This window comes from Populus nigra, chromosome 9 (assembly GCF_951802175.1).
Source record: "Populus nigra chromosome 9, ddPopNigr1.1, whole genome shotgun sequence".
Classification (NCBI taxonomy): domain Eukaryota; kingdom Viridiplantae; phylum Streptophyta; class Magnoliopsida; order Malpighiales; family Salicaceae; genus Populus; species Populus nigra.
This window is the reverse complement of record NC_084860.1, coordinates 5,666,581-5,680,926: the sequence shown is the minus strand read 5'-3', so window position 1 is coordinate 5,680,926 and position 14,346 is coordinate 5,666,581. Positions and strand designations below refer to the sequence as shown.

Here is a 14,346-nt window from a genome sequence, read left to right as displayed (position 1 = left end):
TATTTATTTTATATTTCCTATTTTATATTTAAAAATATAGTTTTTAAATCTGGCTGGTGATTGACTCCGTCTAATATCTAGATCATTTGGGTAAATTTTAATTTTTTTATAAATCAAAATGATATTATTTTGATTAAAAAATATAAATAATTAACAAATTATAATCAAGTTTTTAACTAGATGTAGTTAGATCAACCAAATCACTCAGACTTTTAACTTATTTTATTTTTTTAAATTTTATTTTATTCAACTTTAACTCAATCAGGTTTTAAATTAATCCGCTGCGAACCGGTTTTAAAACTATGCTTAACGAGGTGTGTCATCGGTGAACAGATATGGTACATTGAATTTTTAACCTCGTGGGGCATTTCGTAGCATCGCCGCATCATTACTTGAAAGTTGAAAAAGCGAAGTTACCCAACACAACACGATACATCATATGATGACAGTTTATGCGGGTTAGTATACTTCACCCCTGTCCATTTCTCTGTCTCAGATGATTTTAATTCTTTTCCCTTTTCCGGTACTGTCCTCCCTCTCCTTCTACCTGCCCAGGTATTTGTTTTTGTGATTTTGATCTGGGATTCTGAGATTTGGGGTTCTTTTTATCGAATATTTATGCCGTTATGTTGATTTTGGGGGGTTGATTTTGAGCTTAGCCATACTTTTTTGTTTGTTTATATTTTGTTGATTTTTATTTGAATCTAATTTGGGGTTTAGCTCTTTTTAGTTGAATTTTGTTTGATCGGTTTGATTTTTTTTTTTTGTGTGGACAAGTTATTTTCGTACTGAATTTTCACACCATTTCTGTTTTGTTGCAAAAATATGTATGTAAAAGAGTAGAATTTAATGGAATCTGCTGATTTTGTTCTTAGATAGTTTTGATAATTTTTTAGGTTTCTCAGGGAACAAAAAATAATATTGTACTAATATCGGTTTATGTAATTGGGACATCTTGTTTTTTAAATGTTGGTTTTCTAGGTGATATAAGCTATCTGAGACTGGGCTTGATTAACCACAATGCATTTATATGGCTGTCCTTTCGGTTCGCATAAGACTGGATTTTGGAATTGTTGTAGAGAGAGAGAAAGTTGCTGCTGGATGCTTACTTGTAAACTAGAGCAGATCAAGCTGTTTTTTTGATTTGGATGCTCGATTTTCAATACAAGATTGGTGATAGATAAGTGGTTTTTCCAGTTTAGATTGATTTAGTGGGTTAGCTGCTACATTCTTCGCATCATGCCAGTTGTCCAAAAACTGTATGATGCCTGCAAAGAGTCTTTCTCGGCTACCGGTCCCGTATCAGAAGAAGCTCTTGAAAATGTCCGTGCTATTCTAGGTTTGTGGATATTTCATTTTCCTTTTTGCATATCAAATTAGCTCACATAACTCATTTTTTAATCCGCTAATGTAGTTTAAATTCATTATCTTAGCACTTTGATGTTTTGTTGTGTCAGATCAAATGAAGCCTTCTAATGTGGGTCTCGAACAGGAGGCACAGTTGGCTCGTCAATGGAAAGGTTCCATAAATGGCACCAATGGACGAAAAGGGCGCAATGGGAGTCTTCAGTACCCACCTCCTATCAAATATTTGCATTTGCATGAGTGTGACAGATTCTCTGTAAGTGATTATTATCACCGGAGACTTTAAAGTTTTATTTGAATTTTACTTAGATTCTTTTAGCATATTGTCTCCAACTGTATGGATTGCTCATGATAGTGAAATTGAATTCATGGACTTTGGACTTCGTTGCAGATAGGGATCTTCTGTATGCCACCTTCCTCCATCATACCACTCCATAATCATCCTGGAATGATTGTGTTGAGCAAGCTTCTTTATGGCTCGTTACTTGTAAAGTCATATGATTGGCTTGATCTACCTGGGCATAATGATCCATCACAAGGTGCTCATCTTTATTTCCCTTCGTAATTTTGCTGGTTATGTTATGGAATTAGTTGTGGTGGATTTCAGTTTGACATGTGATCTGATATTGTATATTAAAAGCCAAAGTGACCATAGTTGGTAGAGGCTAAAAGCATATATTGGTATTACTGTGGGGCTAAAGCATGCCAACTGTAGTGGTATGACACATTGCTTCATTATGCTACTGTCTAGTGGTTTGGATGATGCTGTGTGTGTGTCTAGAACTAGCCCCTGGCTGAGGTCCCACATCATTTTGAAAGATGTTAAGTGCAGTTGACTGATGATTTTAGCTTTTTGGTTCTTTAGGCCTTGTAAAGAAAGCTTATACATTTGGTCATATGACAATTAGATTTCTTCTTTTGGATTCGTAGAGTAAATTTTAATAGCACAAAAACTCATGCATGAAGGGGAGTGCAAACAATTGTCACAACCATTGACTTTTTGTGGTGTTTTTTTTTTTTTTTTCACTCCTGCTTCATGCACAATTTTTAACCCAAATGGCACGATTTTGTTTCTTGATATATTGAAGACATGTAAGCCATATGTATATTGTTGCATTATAAGCTTCCTTTCGGACCAGCAGTTTGGGCAACTGCTTGTGACTAAGCATCAGTTTGAATCTAGAACCATAGTTCGCACAAATTATATTAAAAACATTAGTCGCCAATTTGACCACAATTCCAAACACATCCTTAAAGTCTGTTGAGCGAAAAAGTAGGTTTTGAATAGTGAGTGTTTGGTGATTGTTTTAAAACCATGGTTTTGAAACCCAAGGCACTTGTCACCATAGTTTTGGAAATTCAATCCCAAGTTGTGTTTCGAGGTTGAGTTTCCTAAACCATGGTTTGCATTGAAATCATGTTTCCATTATTACAAGTGTCAAAATCAATGTTTTGAAAAAATTAGCAAACACGTCCTTGGAATTCCAAACCTGGTCTGTGTCAACTCTGCCAACAACTAATTCTAGGTGTTTGCTTTATCCATTTTAAGTCATTGCCAACTTGAAGTATTGAATTCTCTTTACTCATTTCTTAAATTCTCATTCTCTGGGAAACCACTAACTTTAATGATATTACAGGTTAAGTAGCATCTATGTGTTTAGTGAGGAAAATTAGTTGGAAAGCATATGGATTATAATTGCATATGAGATAACATTTCTTCCTCATTCATCCTGATAGAACAGTAATTTGGTTAAGCCTTTTTTTGGGTTGTCTTTTGCACCTTTCTTGAATGATCGAGTTTGTTGGTTGAAATTTACAGCAAGACCTGCAAGACTCGTTAGAGATTGTGAAATGACCGCTCCTTGTGGTACAACAGTTTTATATCCATCCAGTGGTGGCAACATTCATTGTTTCAAAGCCATAACACCCTGTGCTCTGTTTGACGTTCTTTCACCACCTTATTCCTCAGAAGATGGACGGCACTGCTCTTATTTCCGTCGAACCCTTAAGCGAGAACTGCCTGGTATAATTTTTTTTATTTTACTTCTTTTCTGGCATGCTCCAATTTAAACTTTTAAGCACTCATACTATTTTCCCACCTTAAATTTTAATCCTTTTTCTCCCCTGGCAGAAGGAACAGAAGAATTGTGTGGCATTGAACCCTCCGAAATTGCTTGGTTAGAAGAAACTCAACCTCCAGAAAACGTTGTGGTACGGAGGGGTCTGTACAAAGGCCCTACTATTAGACGTTAAAAGGTTTTTCATTTTTTTTTGGTGAGGATGTACAATACCATTAATCAGATTAGATGAACCAATGGAGAACCAAGGAATTGATTGCTGAAAAAGTTAGTTGTCAACTAACATGGACAGTAATAATCAGTTGTCGGCATTATCAAGGCATTTTCTGTACATATTTTATGTATTGTACTGATAAATGGCAAATGGAAACAAGAAGAGAATGTGCTCCTTAGGCCCGTGTCTTTCCAAGCATAGAACTTTTACTGTAAGGTTTTGCTAGATTATTGCAATGTTTGTGGAAACTAGGTGTCAACAATTCTGTGATAAGATCTGTATGTAATGATTTATTGAATATCCTCTAGGCACCTGCTCGGATATAGCTCGTGGGTGGGTGAGTAAATTGTGATAATATTTGAGCTTTAAATTCGCTGCAAATTGGAAGGCTGTTCAATGATTTTGAGGCCCAATAGGCTGCTGTCTCTGATCTTTGATACTTGACAGCGTGGAACCTTTTTTCAACTGAGGAATCTGGTTATAGAGTAAACAAGGTTTATGATTAATTTAGGAGGATTGTGTAATCCAGTAGCTATTTTTTATATTTATATGAGCAGGGCAGATTATAATAGTTAATACAAGAAAAATATAATTTTTTCTAAACTACAATACATTTCATAATTGCTGAGGATGCAACAATGCAGTAGCAAAAACTGCACCAAAAACCCGCATTAGCAAAAAGTCGATCAAGGGAGAAAAGACGGGGAAGAATCTATTATGCAGAGGAGAAGGAAGCCTTAAACTATTCTAGATGTTTCAAGCTCTAATACCAAGTTGAAGCTCTAATACCAAGTTGAAAGAAGGTTTATGATTAATTTAGGAGGTTTGTGTAATGCAGTCACAATCTCTTATATTTATATGAGTAGGATAGAATATAATAGTTATTGTGTAGTGCACTGTACAATATAATTTTTATACAAGAAAACTACAATCTTTCCTAAACTACGAAATATTCTATACTAGAGATGAAAAAATATTCAATTTTAAAAAAAATACCAAAAAGACTGACTCGAGTCAACCTAGGTAAACCTACCAGACTCGTGATTCAGGTTATGAGAATGGGTACGCTCAAAGAGTACAAACTGAAAAGGATTATGAAATCCAATTCCTAAATCAACACAATGTTGAATGGAGATATTGAGAAAAAAATCAATTTTTAAAAAAACTCAAGTCAATTCAGGTTAATATGCAAAACTGATGATTCAAGTCCTGATATTGGAATAACACCATATAAATAAAATAAAATAAAATAAAATTACAAAACTCAATTACCACTAACTCGTAACTCAGGTTATGAAACTGAGATTACTCCATACAATGCAAATTGAAAAACATTACAAAGCTCAATCTATAATTAATTAGTACAGTGGTAAATGATGAATTTTTTATTTAAAATAATTCAATAAAAAAATCAAATAGCAATTAAAAAAATAAAAACAAAAATTAATATAAGACAAATTTAACAAAGCATGCATGCAACCTGAGGTGAAGAGAAATAAAAAAAAAAAAGAAAAAAGATTGAGATGCCGGCGACATATCATTGCCTATAATTTTATCAAACCAAGTATCAATCAAGCCACATTTTTTTTAACATCTTAAAACCCCCTAACTTCGGCAATCAAAATAAATAATCAAGTCTAATAACAAATAGACATGACATCTAATAAATAATTTAAAAAATTATAAATTAAGGGACTAAAGTATGAAAAAATCCAAAGAACAAAAAAAAAAGACTGAAAACATAGTGTAACACTATTAAGTACAATTCAAGTGTTTTCTCTCTAGCTGAATAGTAGTTTTACCACATCTCTTAGTTTTTTTTAATGGCAGGAAATCAAGACTTAGGTTTTGATGTTCAATTCACTTGTAATGTTGCGATGTTAATATCTTTATCTTCATTTTTATTTTTTGGTTCTGACTTCTGTGCTACCTGACGAAAAACACTGCTGCTTTTCAATAACTAGGATTCTCCAAAACCCTCCTGGCAACAATGTTGTTAGCCTTATCCCAATAAAATCTTTCCTTGTATGTCAAATTTGTAAAATTAATTATTTCATTAAAAATAAAAAAATAACTAAATTAAAAAAATAATAAAAAACTGTTTATGTATATACTAACCTTGAACTTTCTGAACCATGCATCAATCATAGGTTTCCATTCAAAATTTTTGGAAACCTAACTCTACTGAAACAATGACACTTCCATCGATGATTTCAACACCGATGTTATTGTGCGAACAACCTCCACATTTATAAACCTGAAATTCTATTCGTTAATTGAAATTTATTATTAAAAAATTATATGTTGTTGTTTATTTTTTAATCATGCATGAAAGGAAAACAAACTTATTTTGAGTGGCTGGACCTCCATTGAGCAATGTACTTCCCAGTACATACATATCTATCAGAACATACACCCTCTTTGCGAGGTGGCAATTCACTCGATGAGCCTGCATCAAGAGAGGTGCCTAGTCAAGGTTGACATCTAGCGACTCATTGTCATCAGAAGCATTGCTAGAAGAACTAGGGGCACTTTTGTTCGTATTACTCACTAATGCTTTCTCTTTGACATTTAAACAAATTGAAGTATATATAAAAAAGCTAATAAGATTTCAATTTAAAAAAATTCAGCCGCATCTCCCCTATACGAGCGACTATCCAAAATTAATGTACTTATAAATATGCATTAATAAATAAAGCCACAGATTAGTTGATTTTATTAATAACTAATATATTTTTATAAATTGATTATTTGATAAGATGAAAAAGGTAAAGATAAACAAGGCAACAAATTGATTATTTGATAAGATGAACAAGGTAAAGATAAACAAGGCAACAAATTGAACAAGGAAATTTAACAATAGTTTGCTATTCTATATTGTTTGCATTTAAAATACATTCAAAATAAACTTCAACTAATTTTAGCAAATGGGACAAATTGCAAGACAACATTAGATAAAATTATTAAATAAACTAATTCTATGTTTAATTGAATATAAACTAATTCTATTTGTTATTCATAAATACCACCTTTAAACAGAGATGTTAATTTCAATCACCTTGCAAGACAACATGAACTGTTTATATAATAATTATTTATGAATACCATATGACTATAAAAAAATACAACATGAAAATCTAATAACTATTATCAATAATAATTAGGGCATAATATCATCCCAGATCTTTTCCAGCTTCAATTTTCAAAACTATAAGATTAAAATTACAAGTATGTTATCTCAAATCTTAACAAAATCATCAGCAAGTAAAATCTTAAGCAATAAAAACGAACAGGAAAAAATCTAAATGAAACCATATTTAATTATGCCAAGGAAAACAAATTCAACCAAGACTTATAGCTAAAACAGATGTATAAACGATATTTATCTTTGAAAAATCTTATATCATAATGATTAATTTCTTAGATATATCTCTCAAACAAGAAATAAAAAATAAAAAAAAATAACAATAAAATTTCAAGCATAATACAACTTAAAACTCTAGATAAAAGTTGAGAAATATATCACAAATCTTCAACAAAGAAGTCACTAATCAGCAACCTAAAAACATAGCAAATAAAACCTGAAAAAGAGAAGAAATGACTTTTTATGTCATATTTAAATGTTGTTTTTGTTTTTGAATATGTTAATTCAACTCAGTGAGGCTTGTACAATTGCTTGCAAAATCAAAAGAAAACAAGGACAAGTTAGTAACATCTTAGGCAAAAAATTAAGCTTTGAAAACTAAAAAATAGCAGGATATTTACCTAGCAAAGTCATGGAGGTGTGGTGGATAAATGATGAAGAAGTTGAGGGGAAGAGAAGGAGAGAGAGAAGAGATTGATAGAGAGTGAAAAAAATTGAGAGAGAGAGAAGAGAGGAAGAGAGAATAAGAAGATAGGTTTTCTTATGAAATTAGGGATTATGGTCTTTTAGTTAGGGCTTTTTATTGATGAAATTATAGACAAAAAATTAAATATTTATATTTTTTTAATATCCATCGATAATTTTGTTGGTAATTAAAACTTAAAATTTTTAATTCAACCCAAAATATTTTGAAGATCCCCTAAAAATCTTAGATGAATTTTTAATCCATCAATAATTTTGTCTGTAATGGTTGGTGGTGAAGTCATGTAATTGTTTCCCAACTCCCTGGAACTCTCTGAGGGACTTAGTCCATTGATAATTCTATATATAATGGTCAATAGAATTTCATGTAATTTTTCCCAACTCTCTAGAACTTTTCAAGAGACTTAGTCCATCGATAATTCCTCCTGTAATGGTTAGTGTTATTTCATGTAATTTCTTTCTAACTCTTCGAAACTCTTCGATACTCTCCAATAGACTTAGTCCGTCAATAATCTCGTCTATAATGGTAACTGACATTTCATGTAATTTCTTTTAAACTCTCTATAACTCTTCTCGAGGGACTTAGTTCATCCGTAATTCGGTTGGTATTTACATTCTGTCTATAATGCCATTAGTATAATTATTTTTTTTAATTACAAGTGTTCTTGTTTTCCTTATCTATCCAACTTGTAAATACAGTAAAATCACAACATAATAACACTATTTATATTCATAATAATAAAATCACAATAACAAATACTCTGTCAGTGTTAACAACAATTTATTGTAAAGGAACAGCCAAAAAGATTGCATTAAAATCAATTTCATTACATATTGATGTTTTATAATTTTATCAAAATTATCTTTTTTTTTTAATTTCATCATCATCATCATCATCATGTCCATTATAATCTTCTTCATTAAATTGATACTCGTCGATATCATCATCTTTATCGACTTTTGTATGCCCATTAGTTCCAAATACATCATTTAACTCCTCAACCTCAACATTAACAAAAATATTCTCAGCAACATAAAAAATTTAATTTTCTTCTAATTCGGTAGACAAAGCAACTCGATATGCATTAACTAACTCATCAATTTGAAAGACATCTCCCGCATTTACTTCATTGTTACCTTCCTAACAACTTGAACACGACTCCTAAGTTTTGTTTTCACTACAGATAATCAATCAACCCTAAAATGATCCTTTATAAATATAGGAGTATAAGTTAAATAAACTTATTGGCATTGCTTGAAAAAAAAACAAAGACATTATCGACTTTGCAAAATCTAGCCTTTGTATTAATTTCAACCAAATCATGATGAGGATCTACTCTAATTCTTTTATCGATGGTATCATATTAATAGCATTTGAATAAACAAACATTATTTAGCTCATTATGATATTGCACTTTAATAACCTCTTCTAGCTTTCTATAATAATCAACTTCAAACTCATTAGAAATTAATCTTTTAATATAAACTCTATTATTATAGATCTTTCTACCCTAACCATACTTTTCAATATAAAAGACATATTTATTGATGAAATACGCATTATAGCACCTAACCTTTGTCTCATGACCCAAACATAATAAATTCAAACTATCACCAACATTCCCTCTTAATTGATGAACCTGATACATAATTATAACCATTAATAGTTATAAAAAAAGGTTTAATGAAATTAAGTATTATGAGACATTCATATTTCCTAAATCTCGTTGTAAATTATTCATCTTGTAATTGGAAAAATTGAGATTCAGTAAGATGAGAATTTTAAGATAGTAAGAATTGACAATATTGTTTACGATGAATCTTTCAATCTATCAATTTATAAGAGTATATGAAAAAATTATTAAAAAATAACAACATATTAATATTGTACTTACTAAATAAAAGATCTCAATTCATCGCAGTTAAATATTATATAATTATATGCATGTTAGAATTCAATTTCAATCAAGTATCTTCCCCTCATTGAATTTTTGGTACATGTCATCTAGGATGGAAAAATATTGACAGATTTCTAATTGAAGGTAGTTCCCCACATTCATCGTTGTCTTGGAGCGCGATCTATTATTGTTCTCAAGTGAAGCTCAAATAGTACGAGATAAATATTGAGATATTTTCCATAATATAAGTCTCACATATTGAAGCCTTAACATGTGTCTTATTTTTAACTTTTCTTCTCTAGGTTGAACAAGTATTTGAATAGAGTTAAATGAATTTTTTAAATTAAAAAAAAGACCATTGAAATTTAAATAGGATGAATATGTAATCTCTAACCTCTCCAATGGATGCATCAATCTATACTGGATAAGGCCTCCAACATTTACCTCAAACAGTAGATGTATAGGTATATGCTTCATTGAGTTGAAGAAAGATGAAGGGAATATCATCTCATCTTTGTAGATTATCTGAATGATATTCGTGTCAAGCTTCTCTATATGTTAGGTATGCAACTTGTTAAAGCATCTTTTTAGGTGCATCCTATATTATTTTTGGTAATAAATCCCGTTAATCAGGTGGAATGAGTGTTTGCATAAACATATGATAGTCATTGTTGCATATGTGTGGCATCATGGTGATCGGTAGAGTGAGATTAACATGAAAGGGTATGAGTGGAAAGAACAAAGAATTCTTGTCATTTATCAATGAAACCAAAAGAAAAGGAGTCACCATCTAATATTATGGTCACTAGAAAACCTATTGGTCTGCGAGAGTTTGGATAAGGAAACAGGTTGTGAATAAGGGGTGTATACCTTTAAAACACCTTACCTAGGGTAAGTTGAATTATTATTTGTCTGAAATAAACTAAGGTCTTATTATGTTTTCTAACCATTGATCATTCTAAGATTTAAGAAAAATTCTTCTCAGTAAGGAGATTCTTATCTTATTAGGTTAAAACCTAGCCATTCTAAAGTCAAAACATGAAAAAGGAAGAAAAACTATCTTTTTATTTAATATCGGAAATACATCCTACGTATAAGTTTATAATCCTATTTATTAAACAAAATAAAAAATTTGGGAAAAATTTAGAACATATAAAATAAATGATAAAAACTCTTTTATTTAAAATTAGAAATACATCTTACATATAAGTTCATAATCCAATATATTGAACGAAACAATTTGTTTTTTGTATTTTTGAAATATAGGCCAAAATCTTATACATGCAAAATAAGTTACTAAAAGATATATATATATATATATATATATATATATATATATATATATATATATATATATATATATATATTGCATGTATAAGAATATATCTTTCTTTTTTTGTATTTAGTTTTGAGAAACTTACCCGTATGTAAAATAAAATAAAGATTGTATTTTTGAAAGAAAGATTTTTTGTTATTGTTTTTGTGGAAGGGAAAACAATTCGTTTAATACTGAAAAAGGACCTCACATGTAGGTCATAATTTTAAATATTAAATATGTCAGGGTAAAAAAAATAAGGAGTTAAATGCAAAATGATCTTTTAAAAATTAAAGATTGATTAAAAACTAAATTAAGAACGTGTTTGACAAGACGTAAATAAAATATTTTTGTCAAGACTATTTTAACCATGATATCAATTCAAAACAAATTATCATTCATCAACTTAAAATCGAACAACGCTAAAGATCCACACAAATCTTATAAATTTCACAAACTTTGTTCAAATCGCATATTAATTCAAATGAAACAACATAAACCCAAACATGATTCAAGAATTAATATTTAATGTCAGAAAAACTATCACAATCTAAAAATAAACTCATAATTCAACACAAATGTCAGGTTTCCAGATATCCTGAATGGAGACTTTATATCGATGCATGGTTTAACAAATTTAAGGTTGGTGTTAATTTCTAATTTCTAGATTATTTTTAATAAATTATTTATATACAACACAAATTCGAGTGAGATAGCGCGCTTAACAATGTTGTGAGGAGGGTGTAAGAAAATCACGTGACAACTAGGTAACATCGAAAACAATACAATATTTTTTTAAAAAAATTATGTTTTAAATCTAATTTGTCATTATGGAAGTAGATTGTGTGATTTTTGGTATGAAGCACAAAAAAAAACCAAAAATAATGCAAGAAATAACGGTCTCCAAGGCTGTAAAAACGTGGCAGGTTGGAGGGATTTCAAACCGCTATACATCCCGGGAGATATATGGTCGCAATATATTGAGCATGTGATGTCTGAGCAATTTACACGACGCTCACAGTCCGGTGCTGGAAACCGGAACCAACAAATTCATGGTTCGGTGACAACACACACCGGCGGCTCCGTTCCATTTGCTGCACATGCGAACGGATGGTAAGATTAATTTAAATGACATTTATCGTTAATTAATTTGTTGTTACTTAATTAATTTTTTTCTTACAGGTTACGTCTCTTGGACGTGAGCCCAGCCGAATGGAGCTGTTTGTAGAGACGCACGTGCGGAGTGAAGACCCCCAAAAGGGGGTGCAACAGTTTGTTGACAACCGCGCTTAACATTTTATGGTATATTCGTTCAACCATTTTATTTCGTAAGTTATTATTTTTATTAAATTGAATATGATGATTTTTTTTTCATTCTCAAGAGACTTATAATAGCCGGTTGAGGGAGAGATATGAGGATGATCCTTCGACCTATCCGGATTTCGATCCGGATTTGTGGATGGAGATAGGATTGTCTGGTGGACCCGATAAAAATCGGGTGTACGGGCTCTCCAACACTACGGCTTATAACTTGCAGGCAGCCTATAATGTCTCAATTGTTGGGAGCTCCCAATCAATATCGAGCACCCAATCTGAGGAGATCGTGGCCCTGAAACAATACACGACTCATCTCACCGAAAAATACGAGCAACTATTATGAACAACACACGGCTCATCTCACTGAAAAATACGAGCAACTCTCGGCGAATTATGAACAACTCCGCCAATTAATGGTCATGAACATTACATCACAGAAGGATGATATATGTGCGCCCTGTTTTTGGCCATATAATCCTAAGAACAACTAGCCTCCTCCTCCTCCTCCTCCAGCTCCGTCATTGTTCTAGTTTAATATTTTTTTGGAAACACATTAAATTTGTAATGAATATTATTTAACTTTATTTTTTATTTTTGATGTTTAATAAAATTTTATTTGCATAATTGGTTTTTTTGTTAGTAATTTATATATTTTTATATTATTTATTTTAAATAATTTTTTTTGAAAAAATCTAAAAAACCTCGTTGGCATTTTACCGAGAGTTGAGAAATATTTACTAAAAATATCACAATCACCGACACTTTCACAGATGGATAAAGTCCATCGGCATTTTATTGAGAGTTGATAAATATTTACTAAAAATGCCACAATCACCGACGTCTTCACAGACGGATAAAGTCCGTCTGCATTTTACCGAGAATTGAAAAATATTTACTGTATATACCACTATCACTGACAAAATATTTCCGTCGGTATATTTCTAGCGGGATTTTTTTTTACGCGTATTTTCCATCTGTAAAACCATCAGTAATTTTTTTCCCGACAGACTTAGTGATGGAATGTGGTATTATCGACGAAAGACATCCCGATGGATGCTTTCTGTTGGTGATTTAGTCGGTAAAAAAATTACTGATGAAGTCTGAATCTCACACCAACGGATTCGGCCAGTCGGAAAAACTGTGAAATCTCGTAGTGTTTTAAATTATAATTTTTTTGTGCTATCGTTTTTTAATAGTACTTCATGTTTTTATACCTGCTGGCTTTCTTATTTTACTTTTGTCTACTTCAGTTGACACTGATTAAAAGGATATGCTTCCTTTCTTAATTTTCAAGTTCAAAACTTATATGCATTGAAATAGAAGATGCACCATTAAGCTCATTCGGGAAAAAAAAAAAACTTGGTTTCAGTTAATGGGCAATAGAATCCAATGATATCCTTTATCTTCGATAAAAAGAAAAGCAATCATATAAAAAACGGACATGTGACTATTATATTCTTACTTTTCCTTTGGCCATCCTTGTCCAGGCGCTTCGTGGATCTGGAAGGCTCCTGTGCCAAAATCATTTGTCTTTTGACTCCATATGGCGGTTGCTAACATAAACTAAAAGATTTATTTAAAAATTAAAACTATTGAGACTTCGATCAGAGAAAACAAGAAAATATATTTTTAGTAACTATCTACTGAATGATTTAGTAATAAAAGTTTGAGATTAAAAAATTTATTCTGATCTAAAATTCGAGTCTCGTGGTTGCTAATATAATGGTCACTGGAAGCTTACATGTATGGTTGTTAACTTCAGAGTTCGTGGGATTAGTTGAGGTGTGCGTAAACTGATCCGGATACCCATGTTAATTATATATATATATATATATATATATATATATATATATATAACTTCAGGGTTTGTGGGATTAGTCGAGACCGTGCGCGTAAACTGATCCGGATACCAATGTTAATTATATATATATAATTAATTTTTAATTTTTTTAACATTAGAAAATGAAGAAAAATTGAAAATATTTTTAGCTTTATGAAACTAGCTCGATCAGGCTCATAAAAAACTTAAATTCACACACTAATATATGCATCTTTTATTTCCACGAGAAGTCTACATCAACGTCATGATCTCAGCACATTCATCAAATTTCTTTTGTCAAATGTTATGGAAACATGACTGGTTACCATTTCCAAAATATTGAATGTGTTGAGAAGAGATTTATTCGAATGCAAAAGTCCTACCGAAATTGACGAATGCATTCAGCTGATAGTATTTCTTCAACGACCGACTAATTATTTTTTCGTCGGATTATTCACTAAAGTAATGTTTGAAAATGTATTTGAAATTGTAT

General features: G+C 31.2%; 1 protein-coding gene across 6 annotated transcripts; it reads left to right on the top strand.

Annotated features, from left to right (window-relative positions):
* Nucleotides 1-304: 304 nt before the first annotated feature.
* Nucleotides 305-3,957, top strand: LOC133702718 (plant cysteine oxidase 4-like). 6 transcript variants are annotated; one of them, XM_062127047.1, is made up of 6 exons: nt 305-458; nt 982-1,339; nt 1,458-1,621; nt 1,757-1,904; nt 3,185-3,388; nt 3,497-3,957. In XM_062127047.1, exons 2-6 carry the CDS (start codon nt 1,240-1,242, stop codon nt 3,616-3,618), a joined length of 738 nt encoding a protein of 245 aa, XP_061983031.1. In that variant the 5' UTR covers nt 305-458; nt 982-1,239; the 3' UTR covers nt 3,619-3,957. The 6 variants fall into 6 exon arrangements, with proteins under 6 accessions (XP_061983031.1, XP_061983034.1, XP_061983036.1 ...); XM_062127050.1 differs by having other exon boundaries at nt 332-458; nt 1,080-1,339; XM_062127052.1 differs by having other exon boundaries at nt 333-458; nt 1,198-1,339.
* The last annotated feature ends 10,389 nt before the right edge of the window (nt 3,958-14,346 follow it).

What these genes read in the sequence shown, in the direction of transcription:
- LOC133702718 (XM_062127047.1), top strand. Translation starts at nt 1,240, where the DNA reads ATGCCAGTTGTCCAAAAACTGTATGATGCCTGCAAAGAGTCTTTCTCG. An exon ending in AAATGTCCGTGCTATTCTAG is followed by an intron (nt 1,340 to 1,457) that starts GTTTGTGGATAT and finishes TTGTTGTGTCAG; the next exon opens with ATCAAATGAAGCCTTCTAAT. An exon ending in CCTTAAGCGAGAACTGCCTG is followed by an intron (nt 3,389 to 3,496) that starts GTATAATTTTTT and finishes CTCCCCTGGCAG; the next exon opens with AAGGAACAGAAGAATTGTGT.